This window comes from Lissotriton helveticus, chromosome 3_2, assembly GCF_964261635.1.
Source record: "Lissotriton helveticus chromosome 3_2, aLisHel1.1, whole genome shotgun sequence".
NCBI lineage: Eukaryota > Metazoa > Chordata > Amphibia > Caudata > Salamandridae > Lissotriton > Lissotriton helveticus.
In genome coordinates, this window is record NC_136062.1 from 277,173,420 (window position 1) to 277,195,613 (window position 22,194).

General features: G+C 44.5%; 1 protein-coding gene across 6 annotated transcripts in view; it reads right to left on the reverse strand.

Annotated features, from left to right (window-relative positions):
• Positions 1-22,194, reverse strand: part of ACSBG1 (acyl-CoA synthetase bubblegum family member 1) — a 722,575-nt gene that overhangs the window by 67,210 nt on the left and 633,171 nt on the right. For all 6 annotated transcript variants that reach the window (XM_078685209.1, XM_078685211.1, XM_078685213.1 and 3 more), the window contains one exon: positions 12,620-12,801. In XM_078685209.1, coding sequence (XP_078541335.1) covers positions 12,620-12,801 — 182 coding nt within the window. The remainder of the gene's footprint in view (positions 1-12,619; positions 12,802-22,194) is intronic.

Consider the following 22,194-nt stretch of genomic DNA (forward strand, 5'->3'; position numbering starts at 1 on the left):
TGGCCTCCTCCTCTCGTCTGTCTTCCTCGTGGTCTTTGTCCTGCAGTGGAGCCTGGCCTGCGCCAAGTACTGCCACCAGTGGCTTGTGTCTTTCCACTGCAGACTCCTGCAGGAACTCATTTTAAACAAAATAATTTTCATGCCCTCTACTTCATCCCCGCCCCATCTTATATTTTTAAAACCCACCAGATTGCCGTTCTTTTAAATTCCACTGCCCCCCTCCTCTCGCTTTCCTCTGTTTCTAAATCAACTCACCCCCATACTTTCCTGTTGAAGGAACCCGAGAGCCACGTGAAGCTTTTTTTAATACCGAGTACTTTCAGAGTGTACTACTGTAGATTTATTGTCTTAGCGCAGAGGAGTACACCAAGGGAAGGGAACGAGTATGCATAAATAAAAGCATATACATTTACAACACCAATAGATCTAACTCTCTCAAATGCGAAACCTATTGCATTGCAAATGCTTGTCATAATTAGTTTTGAATGTTTTTAAAAGCTGTTGTTTGCTTATGCAGCCAGCAGATGTCGTACTTTCTCTTCTAACTCACAAAACGCCTTCGTATCATTTTGTTAAATTACATTAGAGCAGTACTGAGGCAACAGTTTTCGTACATTCAAGGGGAGCTGAAGACGAGGGACCTCATATTGTTACCTAAATTAAAAGCAGGCGGTGTGAAAAGGCTGTGAGGGGGAGAGGGGAATGGGGAGGGTGGGGGTTAGTAATGTATGGATAATGGAGGTTTGCAGGTAAGTAAACATTTAAATAAATCAAACGAATTTCGTTTGATTTATTTAAATGTTTACTTACCTGCAAACCTCCATTATCCATACATTACTAACCCCCACCCTGCCCCTCCCCCTCTCCACGTCACCGCCCCGGCAGGTACTCCCCTACCGACCACGGCTGGGGAAGGGTAATGAAGGGTAGATTATCTGAATTAAGCGTGAGGCAAGTAATTTGGCTGGGATTTTAGCTTCAGCGTTAAGTAAGGAGATGGGGCGGTATGAGGAGCACCTACTTCTTGATTGGGGAACATCCTTTACAACGTGGATGTTACCCCGCAGTGCAGTTACGACACGTCTTTTACAACGCAAGTCATAACCACGACTTGCGCTGGAGGGCGCTCGAGGATAAGGAATAGTAGATTTACTATCCAACACCATCCCTACTGTACGTAGGCTGGTGTTGGAATAGTAAATTTAACTATTCCTAAGTCCAGCACCCCTACAGTGCAAGTCGTGGTAACGACTTGCGTTGTAAAAGACGCGTTGTAATGTACCGCGATGTAATACATCGCGTGGTAACAACGTACATCCTTCTTGATTTGCCTTCTTTTATAGATGACCACTACAGTAGACAGTTGTTGGTCAATAGGAAGTTTACTGCAGTCCTGACTCGCAACATACATGTCTCACAGGTACGGGGGTTATCGTGTTTGTTGCCAACTTACGGAATTCTATTGGAAGGCCTTTAGACCCCCCCTGCTTTACTGGACTTAAGTCCTCTGATTGCATGTGCTACTTCTTCCTTCTTTATATCTCCCTCTTATAGCTCTAGATCTTCTGTGGTTAGGGATGGAAGGGACATTCCTTGTGTAACTCATTTGATTCCCCTTCTATAAAGGTATTCGTAGTTGAGTAAATTTGTTCATAATATGCGGTATACTCTGCCGCTATCCATCACCAGTCTTTTCGCTTGTTCTTGCCTGTTGAGCCAGGTGAGTGGTTTTCCTGCCTAGTCCCCAACTTCATTAATCTTGTTTTGTGTAGCTCTGTTCGGTGTCTTTGCAGCCTCAGTTACTAAGTCTTAATATTCTTACATTCTTTTTTTTTTTTTTTAAACATTTTTATTGAAGTGTTATAGTACCACTTGGGCAAACGCCCGGCATATATTTCGATGCAACAGGATATTGACAATTTTACAAATACGACAATATCATTGGGTACATTTTGTAAATACGAAAACAAAGATGAACAACAAATCTGTATGCAGACTCCCCCACCCACCCCCATTGGCGAGCACGTATGATCACAGATATGCGACTTATAAATATTCTTTCTTTTTAACGCTCAATCTGTGTTTGACACTTCCCAACTCTTCCCTGCCTAATTCACCCTCTTGTTCAAAATGTTGCTCTCTAGCCCTTCTAGTGCTGCCTGTTTTTCCTTCCGAACCCCGGCGGGTCAGAGAAATAACCTGTCCCCTAACCACTGTCTTAAATACCTCCCAGCGGGTCCGGGCAGACCCCAATGAGTCTTTGTTTTCCTGGAAGTAAAGTTCTATAGTTTCCTTAACACCTTTCAGTACAAGTGTTTTTTTTAGACTCCATAGAGTGGCAAGCCCTATCCTCCCCATTTGTTTTGCCTCTCCGGTATAGAGAGCCCTCACAGGAGAATGATCTGAGATCCCCCTTGCCAAATGGAGTATCTCTTTAAATTGCACTGCTTGGTCTGCTGGGGTGGGAATATAGTCTATCCTGGAGAGAATGTCGTGGGCGCCAGAGTGGAACATGAATTGTCACTCTTCAGGGTGGTGAACTCGCCACGCATCCACCAACCCCATTACCGCTAGAAACTCTGAGAAGCGTGCCTGCGAGGTCTGTAAGTTGCAAGGTGGGTGTCGATCTAGCCTCCCAGATATAATCGCATTAAAGCCCCCTCTTATCAGGAGTCTACCAACTGGGAAGCTCAGCAATACGTAGCCCAACTCTCTAAAGCCTATCTTGTGTAGGGAAGGAGGGACGTATATTGTCACTATCGTGATTTGGTTGCCCTCCCAGTGCCCTGTGACTGCCGCATAGCATCCTTGTGTGTCTACCCAGGTGCGAGTCACATTCAGGGGGAAAGTGGTTCGCATAAGTATGCCCACCCCTCTGAAGCCAGTAGAGAACCTGGAATTGACCAATAGCTTATATCCCCAATGATTGTGCTTTGCATGTACTACTTATTAAGCGTGTCTCTTGTAACAAGACCACGTCTGGGGAGTTTCGCTCTATGTACTGGAGCACGATCCCCCACTTGAGGTTGTCATGATTATGTTGTGCCTGAGACCATATGTTTTCTCCCTTTACCTTCCTAATTCTATCCCTTATGTGACCTAGACCCTTAACAATAAAAAGATATACCCTAACACCGGCCACACTGCTTCCCTACCATCCAGGCTTAAAACTACCCGATCCCCAAATCTGGAGAGTGCCTATCGCCCTAACCCAAACTAGTGTGTATGTATAACGAAGAGAAGTGACCCAAGTGGTTTCTCACCCTCCCCCTCCACCCAAATATATGCATTACATTTGTACAATAAGTATGCTTCTAATGAAAGGATATTGTCACAATACTGCCGCTGGGCCAATTAGTATATGTTCAGTTAGGCCCCACCTCTCCAGGCGCCCCAACGACAAGAGTCAAACGGCCAGTGGACTCCGTTGGCACAACAGATGCCACATCTGCTGGATTTATTGTTCTTAGTGCTGCTTGTTCCCTGGTCTATTTAGTCCGTCGGTTTTTTAAGGTCTCTCCTTCGTGGTCTGGGACTGTTCCCCCCAACTGTTCTTCATTCATCGTGCCACTCTTGTGCTGTTTCTGGGGTGTCGAAAAGCCATGTATTTCCTTCTGCCTCGGTACGTAGTTTTGCTGCAAATAGCTAGGAGTATTTCATTCCCTTGCAGCCGCGGCCGGCAGTGGGAGTCCCTGCAGGGCGGTGACGTGGGGAGGGGGAGGGGCAGGGTGGGGGGTAGTAATGTATGGATTACGGAATTTTACAGGTAAGTATACATTTAAATAAATAAAACGAATTTCGTTGCGTGCACTGCATCGCATTTGGTGATGCAGTGCACTCAACGAAATTTGTTTTATTTATTTAAATGTTTACTTACCTGTAAAACTCCGTAATCCATACATAACTAGCGACCACCCTGCCCCTCTCCCTCCCCACGTCACCGCCCTGCAGGTACTCCCACTGCCGGCCGCGGCTGTTCCCTTGTCTCTCAGGACCTTTTTAATGTCAATGAAGGACCGCCTTTGTTTCTGCACCTTAACCATGAAGTCAGGAAAGTAATTTATTTTACTGTTCTCATATATCACTGGTGGTGCACTTCAGGCTATCTGCAACCCGATGTCCCGCTCTCGAAAGTTAAACAATCTACCCAACAGGAGTCGGGGGGAGGGGCTCCAGGTTTAGGCCTTCCGCCTGGAATACTGTGAACTCTTTTGACCGAAAAGAAGTTGGAAAGGCCCCTTGGTTGCTGATGATTTGTAATTAGATCTTCTACAAAGAGATCTTGTGAGGGCCCTTCAGCTAGTTCTGGATTCCCTAAAATAATGATGTTATTACGGTGGGACCTGCCTCATAATCATCCAATTTAATTTCCATGTTGATATTGAAAACTTGCAGTTTCTTAATTTGCTGCTGCATGGTGTTCGAGTCCATCTTGAGGTCTACCGTGGCTGTTTCCACTGCTTTGAGTTTGTCACCCAATATCTGCAGATCAGCCCTAATGAGTGTTACGTCAGTTGTGATGGAGTCCATTCTGTTTTCCAGTGAGGTGTGGACTCAACCTATAGCTTCCATTATGTCCTTTAGGGTGGGATTCCCTCCCTCTCTGGCCCTGCATGGCTAAGGCAGCCACCCCGGTCGATGTGTCACCTTCTAAAGATTTTTTACAGTGCATAATTGTCAAATTTAGTTTGACTGGTTCCCTTTTGACCCTTAACACTTATCCAGCATTGGGAGGGTGGAGGTCTAACTTAATTGTGTCTCGAGCCCCCTGGGTAGTAGCCACCACCTGACTGTGAAGTTACCCACTCCACCCAGCCTGCCTGGTTTCCCCAGGTTGGGTCAATGTCTGCTTCCAGGGAATGCTGCGGCCGTTCCTTATAGACAATCAGCAGGTATTCAGAGGGAAGTGCATAGTAAAGGTTTATCTTGTGTCTTAATGACTGACTCAGTAGGTTATGGCTCTGAATGTCCCAGGTCACTCAGAAGCCGTGGTGCTCCCCCAACGGATTCTCACAGTCATGCAACTCACCCGTGCCCGGGGCACCATGAAGGGGCGAGGGGAACATTGTTCTCTCAGTTCAATACATCTGCTCATCAATGTCAACCCTCAGGCCAATCTGGATCCTTTCCCCTCAATGGTTGTTCTGTGCGCTTACCCGGGCACGTGGGTTCACTGGAAAATCCAAATTGGAATATGGCGTTTCACTACTGCCCTTCGATTTCCAAGTGAATGGCGGGTGCCCCGTTTCACCTGCTGTAGCCTTTCCCTACTTATGGTGTGTTCCGTCCTCATCGCTCAGGTCCACTATGGGTAGGTCATAGGAACCCAGTATTAATTTGTCCCGTTGCAGGGACTCCTGCATTGCCACTCTGCCTTCTATATCAAGCTGGCTTCTGCCAGTCCGGCCCCTCCAATCACCCCAGCAGAATCGTGATGCGTGGGCGGATGGGGAGCGACAGAGCAGCCGCTGCGTTCGCGGCCTCACTCCTAGGACCCAAGCACTGCTGCAGCTGGATGCGGCCCAGCCTCCGTCCGAGCTCCATTCGGCCTCCCACTCGAGACCGGGGCTCAAATCCATCAGCAGGCCTTCGCCCGCCTCGACGTCCTCGGTCTCGAGATGTGGCAAATTAACACCGAAATTGTCAGTGCCCGTCCCGGGAAGAGCCCGATACTGCTTTTATACAGCCATCAAGATCAGTTATATTTTTGGGCTTTTCAGTTAAAAAATTTTAAAATGCCGATGAACACTCTGACCATCTCAGCTATTGGAATAATGCTTACTGCAATGCTAAAGATTCGTAAATACAATGAGTATGGATTTTTGTGCAAATTTTCTGGACCACGGTACTTCAAGAAAGTAAGGCTCAAGACATTACATGATACGGCGGAACTTTGGTATAGGATAAGGAGAGTATTCAAGATTCCTTATTATGGCTATATGGCCCCAATATGGGACGGTCCAGGGTCACCTCTTTGGTCTAGGGATGCACTGGCTGTTCCATTGAGAGTGTCGGGTCTAGAGCGATGGGGCGACTTATTTCCAGATGGAAAGTTGATTGAATGGGGTCAAGGTCAGGCCATCTGGGGTCGGGGCTTCTCAAAATTTAAGTATCTGCAAATTCACAGCTTGGCAAGTGACGTAAAAAATACTGTTGGACTCTATAATGAGATAGAAGAAAAGCTGTTTTCAACCCAATCCTACAAAAAGGAAGTGGCCCTGTGGTATTGGTCGATACTTGAGACGGAGGACGGCGCGTTTACACTTCCTGGAGTCCTATGGGGTGATTGCTTGCCGGGCAACGCAGCTGAAACTCTATGGCAAGTAACTATGGCTATGCTATATAAAATAGTTAAACCTGCAAACCTAAGGCGAAATCATCTGTTTACAATTCATAGGGCATACTGGTCTCCTCGAATACTTTCAAAATTTAAAGCTGGCGGGCTGGTGGAATGCCCCAAATGCAGGAGCCCTAACGAGGACGATTTGCATATGTTTGTGGACTGCCCAAACATCAGGGAGTTCTGGGAGGCCGTAAGTAATTGCCTATCACTAGCTGCAGATGAAATGAAATTAAATGAAAAGGGGTTTTATAAAAGCGCAGCAGTTGCCCTGAGGCGTCCAGGCGCTAACTACCAGGTTGGTACCCTCCAGTGAGTTGATCCGGAAGTTAGTCTAGCTTAGTTAAAAAGAAAGGTTTTAAGTTGTTTACGGAAACTCAGCAGGTTAGAGTTAGATCTTAGATGGAAGGGAAGTGTGTTCCATAGCTTGGACGCATTATAAGAGAAAGACCGGCCCCCTGCTCTAGATCTTCGGATCTGGGGGACTTTTGCTAAAAAGGCATGAGATGAACGAAGCTGTTTATTGGGTTCAGAGAGTGGTTGATTACTGGGCCAGATTTCCAGTATGCTTGGTGAGTGATGCACATAGATTTGAATTTTATTCTTTCCCTGACAGGGAGCCAGTGCCGAGCTCTCAACCCAGGCTCTATCGGGACTCTGCGTGGGATGCCTAGCAATGTGCATGCTGCACAGTTCTGGATCCGCTGAAGTTTATGCAGACTGTATTCAGGCGCCCCTAAATACAGGGCGTTGTTGAAATCAAGACGGAATTGGATTAGGCCCTGTATGACTACCTGCTTGGCCTCAAAGGGAAGAAGAGGAAGGATTTTTTCATCATCCTGATGAGACCAAAGCAGGTCGACGACACTTTAGTTGTTTGTGTATTGAAGGTCAGGGATTTGTCCAGCCACACCCCAAGACTTTTTAGATTGTCTTTGCGTGTGGGAGGTACGCCCAAGCCGGTAGGCCATAGCAGCTCCAGGTAAGCTCCGAACTAATTATAACAGGAAGACATACTTTGCATTACAAGGATATGGATGATAAAGTGAAATTGGTCTTCTATGGGATTCTCTTGGCCCGGAGGGAGGTTTGTAAATTATGGGTGTCTCCCCTATCCCCCATGATTTTGGATTGGTTACGAGCTATGAGATATACTGCTAAAATAGACACCTTGGATCAGACAAAGAAAAAGCGCAAATTTTGGCTACCATTTTTGACACATTTTGGGTGAGGGAGGGCAATTCTGGTGTGGAGAAGGCGACTAAAACATTGATAATCCAATGATTAAGGCCTTGGCCTATCTCACCGGCGGTTTCCTTTTTCCTCGCTGCCAGGAAATTGAACTTGACACGGTAGCAGTGCTTTAAGAGATGGATTCTTAAACTTGGGTTGGTTAGCAAAAGAGTTTCCATACTCGAAGTAGCACTGCATGAGTCTTGGGCAGTAAAGCTGGCTTATGAGATAAAAAGCCCATGGGCGGACCGTTAGTTCAGTAATGGGTGGCGAAAAGGCTAATGAGGATACAAAAAATAAAAAATAAAATAAAAAAAAGATCAGTGAACGGATTAATGGGGGGTGGAGGCAAGCGGCTCACCTGGCCACGTCCCCGGTTTATGTTCATTTTAATTATTTGTCTAATGTTAAAAGTAGGTATTTATATTTATAATGTAAATATTTTGCCTATAATATCGGAGGCGATATTGTGTGAGGTGATTTTTTTTACATGTTTATTTAAAAGTAACAATATTTTTGTTTCTGATATTTGTGTTTTTCATAGAAGTAAAAATCACTATTTTTAACAATGATATTTGTGTTCTCGATATTTGTTGTTTAATAGTTAAGTATAAAAAGGCAATATTTTTGCTAATGATGGCTATTTTCCAATATTTTTGTGTTTTGATGTTGTGTGCATCAGTATTATGTCAGTGAGCCCCACTGCCCTCCCTGAGACACCTGTGACTGCTTGCAATCACTACCACTGAGAGTCAAGGGCTGAAAGGGTTGTACTTCACACAGTTTAGCAGAACCACAGTAGGGTGCACCCAGAGACGTCAGAGGCAAATTACACCAGCCCCCATGAATGAGGCCTGTAGCCCCTGCTTGCTGAGTAGCCCCTGGATCAGAATCTGAGATACATTACTTAAAATAGTACATCTTTGGTACTAACATCGCTATGATTTATCAAGGTTCAAATGACAGCAGCTTGTCAGTGTTGAAGATGCAGAATGACCGACTGTGACCTCATGCACATTTTATAGACATTAGGAAAGATGTTGATTCTATGATTCTAAACAGGAGAACTGAATCAAAATTAGTGTGAGTTAAGAAGATGATGATGAGGGAAATGGAGGAGTGGTAGATGAAAGCAAGGCTGCTGCCAAGTTTAGAAGTGCAGTCAAAGCAGGAGATTTTGAATCTTCAAGTCGGTTTCCTGACAATGCTGTTACAAATTCCTGTTGAAGTGTACTTTATCTGTTTCCTGGTAATGCACAGCATAACAGATTGCCTCCATTTTAAAGTGTTCTGTATTAGGTTATTCTCGTTCCACTATGCACCTCAGTAATTTTACGCAAATGCATCGCTCTGGTACTCTCCTCCCTGTCTTTATTTCTCTCAAGTACAGAACCCCCATGAATTAAATTTGCAACTCAATTGTGTGCTTTGATATTGAGATATATCAACGTGAGGTGTCCTGCAAACTTAATGTAGATCTCATCTTGGTATATTTTCTTTCATTCTGATGCAGAACAGTGTTACAACGTATTAAATGGGGGCATCGGGCGAGCCCCTAAAAAGAGTTTTTATCCTAGTTAATTTGCAACACTGTATACATTTAAAAAAGTAAAATACTATTTCCTTCTTTCTTTGTCCCTTTCTTTTGTTCTTTCCTTCTTTCTTGCCTTCCTTTCTTCTTATTTCCGCCTTTCTTTCTTTTTTCTCTTTCATTTTTCCTTCTTTCATTATTCTTTCTTTCCGTTTTTTTTCTCATTTCCTTCTTTTTACCCTCTTTCCTTCCATCTCATTTCTCTTTCCGTTCATTTTTCATTGTTTGCATCTTTCCATGCTTTTCACCTTATTTCCTTCTCTTGCTTTCTTTTCTTCTTTCTGGCCTGTTGTTTTCCTTCTTTTGCTTATTCTTCCATTCTTTTTTCTCTTTCCTTATGTTTCATTTCTTTCTTGCCTTCCGTCTTTATTTCCTTCTTGCCGTTTTTCTGTCTTTCTATTCATCTTTCTTTTTTCTTTCATAACGTCCTTTTTTCCTTCTTCTCTTCCCTTTTCCTTGCTTTTCATTCCTTCTTTCTGTCCTGCCTTTTTGCCATAATACTTTCCTGCCTTCTTGCCTTCTTTCTTTCTAACATTCTTGTCTTCTTTCGTTTTTCCTCGGTCCCTTTCTTTCCTTCCTTTCTTTTTTCCTTCTTCTTGAATGTCTTTCTATCGCCCTTTTATTTTTTCTTGCTTTTCTTCTTTCTTTCTTTCTTGTCTTATTTCCTGCTATCTTTCCTTCTAGTATTCATTTCTTTTGTCCTCACCTTCATTCTTTCCTTACTTTCTTTTTTCCTTCTTTCTTCTTTGGTTTTCATTCCTTCTTTGTTTCCTACCTTTCTGCCATATTTGTTTGCTGCCTTCGTCCTTTCTAGCATTCTTGTCTTATTTAGTTTTATTGCTTTCTTTCCTTCCTTTTTGTGTTTCTTTCTTTACTTCCTTCTGTCTTTCGTGTCTTTCTATCTTTCCTTTCATTATTTCTTGCTTTCTTGCCTTTTTTCCTGCTTACTTTCCTTCTGGCATTTTTTTCTTTCACTCTTGCCTTCTTACTTGCTTGCTTGCCTTCTTTCTTACCTTCTTCCTCAAAGGCAAGAGGCTGGCTTTTAATAGCATAACAACTGTTTTTTTACGACTTTGTAAGGTAAGATCTTTTGATTTTTCTAAAATTATGTGTATGACATAGTTACTTATAGGGTTTTCAGCCACACTTCATCCATTTGTCTGTAGTTGTTGTCATTCACATTTTTCTCCAACCCCCTCAAGCATGCAACTAGGGGCAATGTGTCAGCCCACTTCAGCCTTTGCCTTACTTCACTATGAGTTATGGCATGCTACCTTTTTATAATGCAACAGAAACAATTGATGGACGGAATGCTGGACAATGCAAACATTCAACCCCAGTCACAAGGTTCTAAGTTTAATCCATCATTTTTTTGCTTACTACCCCAGTTTGGACCCAGCCATATGCAAGTCACTCTTGACCCTATTCCTTGTGGGAACATTCGAGCCCGAACTTCCAAGACAGGTCCTCCCTGGACCGTAAACAAGCATCCTGGGACCGGTTTCAGGAAATCATCCTTCATCAGCCAGGCTAGCTTGAATTCAGTGGTGCAGTGAGCACGGGACCCCCATCTGGGCATACACTTGCCACTAATGGCAACATATGTAAAAGAAACAATTGATGGACGGAATGCTGGAAAATACAAACATTCACCCCCAGTCACTAGGATCTGAGTTTAATTCATCATTATTTTGCTCACCACACCACCCCAGTTTGGACCCAGCCATATGCAAGTCACTCTTGACCCTGTTCCTTGTGGGAACAGTCCAGCCCAAACTGCCAAGCCAGGTCCTCCCTGGACCGGAAACAAGCATCCTAGGACCGGTGTCAGGGCATCATCCTTTATCCGCCAGGCTAGCTTGAATCCAGTGGTGTAGTTAGCACGGGACCCACGTCAGGGCATACCCTTCCCACTTAGGGCGACATATGCAAAAGAAACAATTGATGGACGGAATGCTGGACAATGTAAACATTCACCCCCAGTCCAGGGAGGATCTGCGGCCTGGCAGTTCTGGCTGGACTGTTCCCATTGGGCACTGGGTCAAGTCTGATTTGCATATGGCTGGGTCCAAACTGGAATGGCATGGTGAGCAAAAAAACGATGAATTTAGGCCCAGATCTCTGTACTGAGGTAAATGTATGACATTGTTCTGCATTCTGTCCATCAATTGTTCTTTTTGCATTTGCCATTACGAGTGGGACGGGTATGCCCAGAAATGGGTCCTGTGCTCTCCATGCCACTGGAGTCAAGCTATCCTGGATGATGAGGGCTGAAAACCCGAAACCGATCCTAGGATGCTTGTTTCATGTCCAGGGAGGACCTGGCCTGGCAGTTCAGGCTGGACTGTTCTGATTGGGCGCAGAGTAAAGACTGATTCGCATGTGGCTGGGTCCAAACTGGAATGGCAATGTGAGCAAAAAAATGATGCAAAAACCATGACACACTAAGAATTGTAAAAAGGCTGAAGTATTGGCTTTACCAATGCATGTTATTTATGTCACTTGTGTCACTGCATTGACAAAATACACTATATGAAGCAGTGCCTGCATTATACAATTTAGTAAGGGCGTAATTGAAAAATCAATGCTGAATTGAACAATGAGTTCCACTGTATTGCTTTTTTTTACAACTTCTATTTTACATACAAGTAGTGACATCAGGGGGTCGATTCCGATTCGGGAAAACCCGCTCCGAATAGCCATTCGGAGCGTTTTTCCCGTACGAATCATACCCTGCAACGTCCCCCGTACGTACGACGAAGTATGATTCGTACCAGGAGCTGGACTCTGTACGAATCATACAGAGACCGTACGAATCAAATCCCAGTACGATTCTCCCTCGGAACCCGCTGTACGCGACATCTGTACGGTTTGCGGCTGGTTTTTCCGACCCAGCAAGTACGATTCGTGTCGGGTACGCACCGTACGACCCTTTTTCTACAGGAGCTGAAAACATCCGTAAAAGCAGAGTTCACCCTGAAACAGGTACGGATCCCCCCCCCCCCTGGGTACGGTGCATACACCCCATGATCGCAGGGGTACGGTGCATACCCCTGCGATCATGGGGTGTACGGACCGTACGGTGTGTATGTGATTGTGTGCTTTTCCGTACGAATCGCCCTTACCTGACGTGGACCGTACGAATCGTGTCCTCATACCCCGGTCCGGATCGTACTCGTTGGGTCGTACGGCATGTTTACGATTCGTACGGAGAGGGCTCCGTATACGAATCGTACAGATGTTTTTTTTCCAGGATTGGAATCGACCCCCAAATGTCCGGGAGTAACTTTGTAAAAGGGTTCTTGATTGTGGCATGTCTGCCCGTTATTGTTTACTAGATAATAAATCACTGAAAATGTAAACATCGCACTTGACAAGTAATGTGGCATCATTGTGATCCTGGAAACTGAACACAGAAGGATATTTGACATAGGTTTTTGCACACTGCAGGTTACCTTCTTGGGCTGTTTAGGTTTCGTTCCAAGCACACAGACATTGCCCAGGACAGCATTTTCTTTTTAAGAAATCCAGATTGCGCTGTGACGTCTTTAATTTTTTCCATAATCTTCTCCCAGACCCGAGGGACTCCCATGTGTGATGTGGGCTTTGCTTCTTTCAGAGTGTTCACCAAACTTCCCTGTTTGGGAAATAAAATTGAAACCGAAATGTCAAGGAGGCTGTATACGGCTGATGGACTGTAGAGTTTACCCACTCACCTCCAGGAAAACTGGAGGCACATAAGAAGTTTTGAAAATCTGGCAGGCGCCTTAATATTATTATTAGAGAGGGAAAGATTCTTTTATAAAAGTTTTTTTGTGGTGTATTTTGTGGTGGGCGGGTTTATGAAGTATCACTTTCAAAGACTGATGTGTAGTGCTAATAACACAGAGCTACTCTCATGACATTATAGACAGCTTAAGGCTACTCCCTGCTAACATAGATTACCACTTACTGAAAATACTTTAAGCAGCATAGCCAGCATCCTTAAAATGAAGATTTGCTCTCGACCGAAGAACGAACACTATCCTGAAACACGTGTGTAGAGATACACATTAGAGGCTGTACCAATTATGGTGAAAATAATAGACTTTTAATTGAAGTGTTATAGTGCACAGCAGTTACCATAATGCATCTGAGAGACCTGGGTGCTGGGATGTCAGGCAGTGTGCCTCCCACCTCTTTTGTTTGATTTGGTTCCTTTGAGCTGGTGAGGTGACAAGCTCTGGCTGATGCACCTGTGCTTAGTGAGTGGTACACAGACCTGAGAAGACTGTAAGCAGCTGGCCAGCACCTTTAAAACAAACTCCTACTTTCTACTGAAGAAGGACAATTATCTTGAACAAAAACTATGTACCCCTCTTGTCAGACCTATCTAGTTTGTCAAATGGCATTTACTCTATAGACAATTTGCAAATATACAACACAAGTACAAAATTTCATATACAAGTGAAATTCTTTTAGATTCTATTTTATTATGCAAAGTGCATTTTTCTCTTTATTTTCTTCTGTGCGGGCAAATGGGCGGGGTCGTGCCGAGACCAGGCCATCATAAGCACAGCTCCACCGTGACTCATGATGGTCTGGTCTCGTCACGAGCATCGCAGCGCCACAGTCACCCCCGCCCCCCGCACCGTGGGGGAATTAGCCCCGCAGCGAAGGGGTTAGCGCTGTAGTGGGCCTTTAAAGCCGGTATAGCCCGCTACGGTGGGCTATAAGGCTATAGTAACATCTGAGTAGCATCCGACTCTGCAAGAGAGGACGTATCAGGGAACTATGGTATTAGAAAAGGTTGGTACTATTTGTGATTTGTGCCTCCGAAGATGTGCTGTAAAGTGTTGCCTGAAATCTAACTTCCTAGCACCAGGGAGCCATTGGTCATAACTCAAAACAGATGGCTTGTGCCTCCTGTAACAAAATGAAGAGCTCCAGTCTAAATGTATTGCTAACAAACGATTAAAAAATAATCATTAAACTAGATATAGGCAATCGCTGTACTCAATGCAATACTCAAGACTTGAATCAGGTGACAGTCACAATAGCTAATAGGTTTTCCAGGAACTCTAAGCAATGTGTTAGTTTAATAGAAACAATACTGTGACATTAAATTAATATGGGATTTCAGCGAGAGAGCCCACTTATGTGCATTAAGCTTAGGCTTTCTCTTTGTAACACACTAACAAGGGCTAACATTTAAGTTTGGTGTGGAACACCACAGTCTCACATATAATCCTACATATTTCTTGAGAATACATTGGCTAGTAGAAAAATACCCCAATTTGGTGTAATGACATTTACAGGTTGCGGTAAATACTCCACCCCATTCTGAGACACCCATAAATGGGGCCTTAGTCACAATGCAGTTGTGACTGCCAACGCTAACCGAGTAAAACGTCTTCAACACAAGCTTTGCTGCCGTACCGGAGTGTTGGGTATTACAGGGATACACCCATGCATACATGTTGTAGTAATGTGTGATGCAGAGGATGTTTTTAAAGCCTCTGCTGTCAGAGGCAAGTGACCTAAAGACCGTAATGGATGTTGTATTTGCTATGCTTTTTTCAGACTGGTTACTTGTGACATCAATGCAGTTCTCTGTGGCTAGATAAAACCAGTAGAATTGTTTTCACACTTTGTAAAATGTTGTTCTAGATACCCTCTTTCTTAATGGAATGCCTTCAACACTATCTCACGGTATTCCTGGTGTAGCACCATTAGTCCACTTCAGCACAGCTTGTTTATATTACCAGATTCCACAATTTCTAGCAATTCAGGACAAGGACGATATTGGAGCCTGCTATTTGTACTGCTCCAATGTGCTCATAATGTAGCTGAGGAACTGTAGTGAGACTCAACATGATGATGTTGGTGTATACCATTTGGAGGGCATCATGACTTAAACCCAGAAGCTGCATGGTACAAAAATTGTTTGATACCATGTGAGTTGGCCATACTTCGGAGGTGATTCTATGCTGGTGCAGGCAAAATTTCAAGAGAATGCTGGCTAAATTGTCAGCACCCATATTAGTCTTTGTAAATTGGCACCAGCGTGATATGTTATAGATGGAGTGGGTAACTTACCATAAGTGTCCTTCTGCATTCTACTTGTCTTAAACAGTGTGCAGACAGAATATTGAGTTTTTTATATCGACTGGTAGAAATATCAAGTCATAAATATCGTGAGTGAGAAATATTGAAATCAAAAATATCGTGATCAAGAATAGCGACTTAAAGTAAGTAATATCGTTTTTAAAAATATCGAAGTGTTTAATATCATTTGCAAAAATATAGGGCCCAATTAGGATGGCGGGCGTATTGCCCCGCCGGGCCGGCGATAGACACTGCCAGCCCGGCGGGGGCAATCCGCCCGCCATCCCTGTAGAAAAGACCCCCTCCATATTATAATGGCTGGTGGGTCCGCAGCTGGTGGCGGTGTCTTTCAGACACCGCCAGCCATATTAGTATGTGCATTTGTGATTGCCTCTCCGTTGCGGCATTGCCGCCCCAGAAAGACATGCGGAGTCTGCTTGGGGGGCCTGTTGCAGGCCCCCATGGACTCCAGGGGGGGTGCACATGGGGGGTACCTATGGTACCCCCCTGCCTTTCAAAGAACAATGTGGCAGGCACCGCGCGGTGCCTGTCACGTTGTGCTTTGGAAAGCACAACATGTATTTTTAGCATTGCGGCAGCCGTATTGTTAAAAATACGGGATGCGCCCGTCACTGTGGCGGGCGCATCCTAATTGCCCCCACAGGACCCCCGCCCTTAAGGAGGGCGGTCCCTTTTACCGTGAGGGTGGCGGGCGGACAAAGTCTGCCATCCATCCTAATGATACCCATAGTTGTTTTCGATTTTTAAAATTAATGTTATGTATTCTAGTATATGTTTTAAATGTATGTGATGTATTTTTTTGTATAAGAATAGTTTATATCTTTTAATATATGGGTTACATTTTTAGTAGTTATGGAAAAAATTGTTTGAATTTTGCATTTTTTAGTTCCGTAGCAGGTTGTGGGTTTTTAGGGGAATAGGGTGGGAAGTAATTTAATTATATTAAATTAATGATTATTTTTTATTTAATAATATTTATTTAAATGAGATGTTATAGTTTTAAATGTGTAAAGTAATTCATTATTAATTATTATTAATTAGTTGTTAACTAATAATAATTAATGAATTCGTAATTAATATTGGTAATTGTGTAAATACATTTGGGTGTGACTTCTGGTGTTTATAGGAGTACAGGGTGGGAAGATTTTATTTCTATTGCTGAATTAATAATTTGCTGTTAATTAATATGAACTAATTAATCGGGAATTAATTATCATAATTGTGTAATTGATTTTAGGTGGGTGTTTTGGGGTTTATAGGAGTAAAGGGTGGCAAGTTATTTTTTTATTATTAGTTATTTGTTGATTGAAATTAATTAATGTACTTAAAAAATAATTATGGTAGTTGTGTAATTAATTTTAGGTGCGTGTTGTGGTGTTTAAAGGGGTAAAAGGCGGGAAGTATTTGTGCCTAATTATTTAACAAACTTATAGTTGTTTAATTATGTTAATTGTTTGATATTTATTTTGTGTAATTGTTTATTTTTTGATGTGTTGTTTTTACTTACAAAGGGATAAAGGGTGGGTATAAATACATTTTACTTACTTCATAAGTAGTTGTTTAATAGTAATAGTTTTTAATTTTAAAATAAGTTGCAATTGTGTAATTTATTAATTTTAAGCTTAATTTAGGTGTGTGTTGTAGGAATTATAAGGTTAACGTGTGGGTAAATAATTAGTTTGTATTCTTTTTTGATTAATAATATTGTTTTATTGATAAATAATTAGGTTAATTATGGAACATTTTTTTTTTTTATTTAGAAGTGTGTTGTGATTTGTGTGGTGTTATAGGGTAGGAAATAAAATAAAAACATGTATGTAATAACTAATCAAAATATTTTTTTAATGTATTTTTTTATTTTATTTTATAAAATATTTGAAGGTATATATTATTATTATTATTATTATTATTATTATTATAATCTTTTATATATATACAAGATACAAGATCGTCCGGAGGGACCGCAACGCCAACCAGATGGGAGGAGGCATCGCCATCATCCACAGGAACACCATCCGTCTCACGACCAGCACCGACAACACCCTGACCACCGCCGAACACCTGCATTTCCAGATCCACACCGACCCGAACACCACCCTCAGAGGCACCCTGATCTACCGACCCCCGGGACCACGCACACAATTCAGCGAGGACATCGCCGACTTCGTCAGCCCGCATGCCCTCCCCTCCGCCGACTACATCCTCCTGGGGGACCTCAACTTCCATCTGGAGAACAACAACGACCGCAACACCAGCACCCTGCTCGACAACCTCGCCAATCTTGGACTCAAGCAGCTGGTGTCCACCCCCACCCACCTCGCCGGACACACACTCGACGCAGTCTTCTCCTCCAGCACAGACATCGACTTCAGCCACGCCACAGAGCTGCAATGGACGGACCACAGCTGCGTCCACTTCACCTTCAAGAGAACGACGACCCACCACCACCAGCAACAGGCCGCCCGCAGAAGCTGGAACAAGATCACAGCAGACCAGCTCGCCACCTCCCTGAGCCAGCACCCTCCTGCCAGCTCAGCAAACCCCAGCCAGGCCGCCGACAACCTCACGAAGTGGATCAGCATCTGCGCGGACGAGCTCGCCCCGATGAGGACCCCGCCCAGCAGACCCGGCAGCAAGAAAGCCCCGTGGTTCACCGACGAACTCAAGAGCTCCAAGAAGAACTGCCGAGCCCTCGAGAAAGTCTGGAGAAGGGATCCTACACCGGACAACAGGACCACCTTCAAGCTGGCCACCCGGAAGCACCACCAGCTGATCCGCGCCGCCAAGAAAACTGCATTCAAGGACCGGCTGGACAACAACGCACACAACTGCAAGGAACTCTTCAACATCGTGAAAGAGCTATCCAACCCCAGCGCAGGAAACAACGACATCACCCCATCGCAAGACCTCTGCAACTCCCTCGCTTCATACTTCCACAACAAGATCACGGACATACACAACAGCTTCAACAACCAACCAACGCACTCCAAGACCGAACAACCACCCCCCACCACCACCCTCCACGCCTGGACCCCGATCAGCACCGAAGACACCATCCGCACGATGAACTCCATCCACTCCGGATCACCGACCGACCCCTGCCCTCACCACGTCTTCAACAAGGCCGACGCCGTCATCGCACCCCACCTGCGAGACATCATCAACACATCCTTCGACACCGCCACCTTCCCTGAGAGCTGGAAGCACGCCGAACTCAGCGCTCTACTCAAGAAACCCACAGCGGACCCCACCGAACTCAAGAATTACCGCCCCATCTCGCTCCTCCCGTTTCCAGCCAAAGTCATCGAGAAGACCGTCAACAAGCAGATGGCCGCCTTCCTCGAGACGAACGGATCCCTCGACCCCTCACAGTCCGGCTTCCGAGCCAATCACAGCACCGAGACCGCCCTCCTCGCCGCCACCGATGACATCCGAGCCCTGATGGACAACGGAGAAACAGCGGCCCTCATCCTCCTAGACCTCTCCGCGGCATTCGACACTGTCTGCCACCGCACCCTAGTACAGCGCCTCAGCAACGTCGGAATCCAGGACAAGGCGCTGGAATGGATCATCTCCTTCCTCGACGGAAGAACACAGAGAGTCCGCCTACCACCGTACAAGTCAGAGGCCTTCGAAGTCATCTGCGGCGTCCCCCAAGGATCCTCGCTGAGCCCCACCCTCTTCAACGTCTACATGAGCCCCCTCGCGGCCATCGCACGCCAACACAACCTCAGCATAATCTCCTACGCCGACGACACCCAGCTGATCCTCTCCCTGACCAATGACCCCGCCGCCGCCAGAGCCAACCTGCACGAAGGGATGAAAGAGGTAGCCGAGTGGATGACGACCAGCCGCCTGAAACTGAACTCTGACAAGACGGAGGTCCTCATCCTGGGCTCTTCACCCTCCGCCTGGGACGACTCCTGGTGGCCTCCCGCCCTGGGCACCGCACCCAAACCGACAGACCACGCACGCAACCTGGGCTTCATCCTGGACTCCTCCCTCTCCATGACCAGACAAGTCAACGCCGTCTCCTCGTCATGCTTCAACATCCTGCACATGCTACGGAAGATCTTCTGGTGGATCCCCACCGAGACCAGGAAGACTGTCACCCAGGCCCTCGTCACCAGCCGACTGGACTACGGCAACGCCCTCTACGCCGGAACCACCGCCAAGCTCCAGAAGAGACTCCAGCGGATCCAGAACGCCTCAGCCAGACTCATCCTCGACATCCCACGAACCAGCCACATCTCCGGACATCTGAGAGACCTTCACTGGCTCCCCGTCAACAAAAGAATCACCTTCCGCCTCCTCACCCACTCACACAAAGCCCTACACGACCAAGGCCCGAGCTACCTCAACAGCCGGATCAACTTCTACGCTCCCAAACGCCACCTCCGATCAGCCAACCACGCCCTCGCCGCCGTCCCCCGCATCCGAAGAGCGACTACAGGAGGAAGGTCCTTCTCCTACCTGGCCGCCAAGACCTGGAACTCCCTCCCGACCGACCTGCGCCTGACCCGAGACCACCTCTCCTTCAGGAAGAAGCTGAAGACCTGGCTGTTCGAGCAGTAGCGGCACCCCCCCACCCCCAGCGCCTTGAGACCCTACGGGTATGTAGCGCGCTCTATAAGTGTCTTTGATTGATTGATTGATATATATATATTTGTTTTTCAAATTTTAAAATATGTATATTTTGTTTATTGTTATTATTATTTTTTCATATTTATTTAAATTTTATTTTTCAAATGACTGGAGTGTGAATAGTAAATTATATCCCTCTGCTATCCAACACTTACTACTTTTGTACTCATTGGAGTAGGAATAGTAATTTTTATTCTTTCTCTATCCAACATTTTCTCTACTGTTGTACTTATTGGAGTGGGAATAATAATTAACTTTTTATTTTTTTATTATTGTTTAATGTTTTAATTTAATATTGAATGTTTTTATCCTATATTTTAAATTATTGATATATACATTTTTATTTTTATATAATTGTAGTCTTTTCAAATTAAAAATAATAGTTTACTTATTGTTTTAAAGTAAATATATATATATATGTACAAATAATTATGACGTCAATTAGGACCCCCGAGGTGGAGGGACCGTCCGCAGGGGCAGCGGCGTTCTCTCCATCGGAATTAGGATGTGACCGCCACCCTGGCGGTCACATCCCGTACAGTTAACATTGCGGCGGGTGCTGCTTAAAGCAGCACCCGCCGCAATGTTAAATATGCATACTTTGCATTTGCATGCACAAAGCGGCAGGCACCTCACAGTGCCTGCCGCTTTGTGCATGCAAATACAGGGGGGTACCATAGGTACCCCCCATAAGCACCCCAAACCCCCCGCATGGGGCCCCCAGAAGCAAATCGCCACATTCCATGGCGGAAAATCCGCCGCGGAAAAGCATGTTTGCACACACATCGTAATTTGGCTGACGGTGTCTTGCAGACACGCCACCAAATTGCGGTCAACACCCCCCGGATCAGCGGCAGACGGACCTGCCGTCCGCCACTGATCCCACCGCCATTATGATCTGGCGGGGGGTGTTTTCAGGGTCCCCGGCGGTGAATCCGCATCCTCCGGGCCGGCGGTGGCTTCCACCGGCCCGGAGGATGCGGATTCACTGCAATCATAATCGACCCCTATGTTTGTGTGTTTATTTTGTTTAATTAAGTTTATTTATTATATTTAGTTAAAATTTATATTTATTTATTTTATTTTGTTAAAATAAATTTTAATATTCAATATACATATATATTTGTTTATTTTTTATTTTCATATCATTTTAAACATTTAAAATTAGGAATAATAGTTTATTTATTGTGTTAAAGTAAATATATACGTACAAATAATTACGTTTGTGTGTTTGATTTGTTTAATTAAGTTTATTTGTTACATTTAGTTGAAATGTGAATTTATTTATTTTATTTTGTTAAAATAAATTTTAATATTCAATATATATATATATATATATATATACATATATATATATATATATATATATATATTACCTACTGGCGGTCGCCAGTAGGTATATATAGTTAGGATTTTTTCCCTATGGGATTTTTGAAAATTCTATGTCTAATAACTTTGGCGTTTGTAGACGGAATTGGCGGAAATTTTCAGGAAAATGGAACATTTTGTTTCTGAGCAGCCCCTGAAAATTTGGGGGGGTTTCGTCAAGGGGGGGCCGAGAAAAAAGGGGGGTCCAAAAACGTGTTTTTAACATTGAGTTTTCCATAGGGCGGTTGGCCTCACTTTTAGCCCGAACGGCTGAATGGATTTGCACGAAACTTGGCAAAATTGTAGGGACTGGTAGCCCGATGTGCCTTTTGTAGGTCTCAATATATGTGCTACAGTGGATTTTGAGAAATTAACGTTCAAAAAAAGATATATATCTAGAGCCGCGCCTGGAGCGCTCCTCCGTACGCGTACAGGGGAGCGCTCCAGGCGCGCAACGCGACTTGCGCACGGCAAGCTGATTGGTTCTCGGGTGTCTGTAAACATTCGAAACAGTCCGCAGCGGCCGCCATCTTGTGTCTCGGTAGGATTGAGACACAAGAGGTGGCAAAAATCAAAGGGGGAAATGAGCAAGAGGGGGCAGGGTACACACCCCCTGACCCCCTAGGTTTCATGTGGGGGCCATAAAAGGCTCCCGCGGGTGAAAATTTTTTTTTTTTAAAAAATCGATTTTCGCGGGGGTGAGCGCCCGGTACGCGCACCGGGGAGCGTACGGGGGAGCGTACCATGGAGATTAAAAATGACAGACTTTTAAAAAAATAAAGCTTCTTTTTAAAAATTGGAGGTAGTTCTGAAAAGAACTTTTTTTTTGATTTTGTTGTTTTATATATTTTTTTTTGTTTTTGTTGTTTTATATTTTTTTAGACTTTTTAAAACAATTTTATATTTTTTT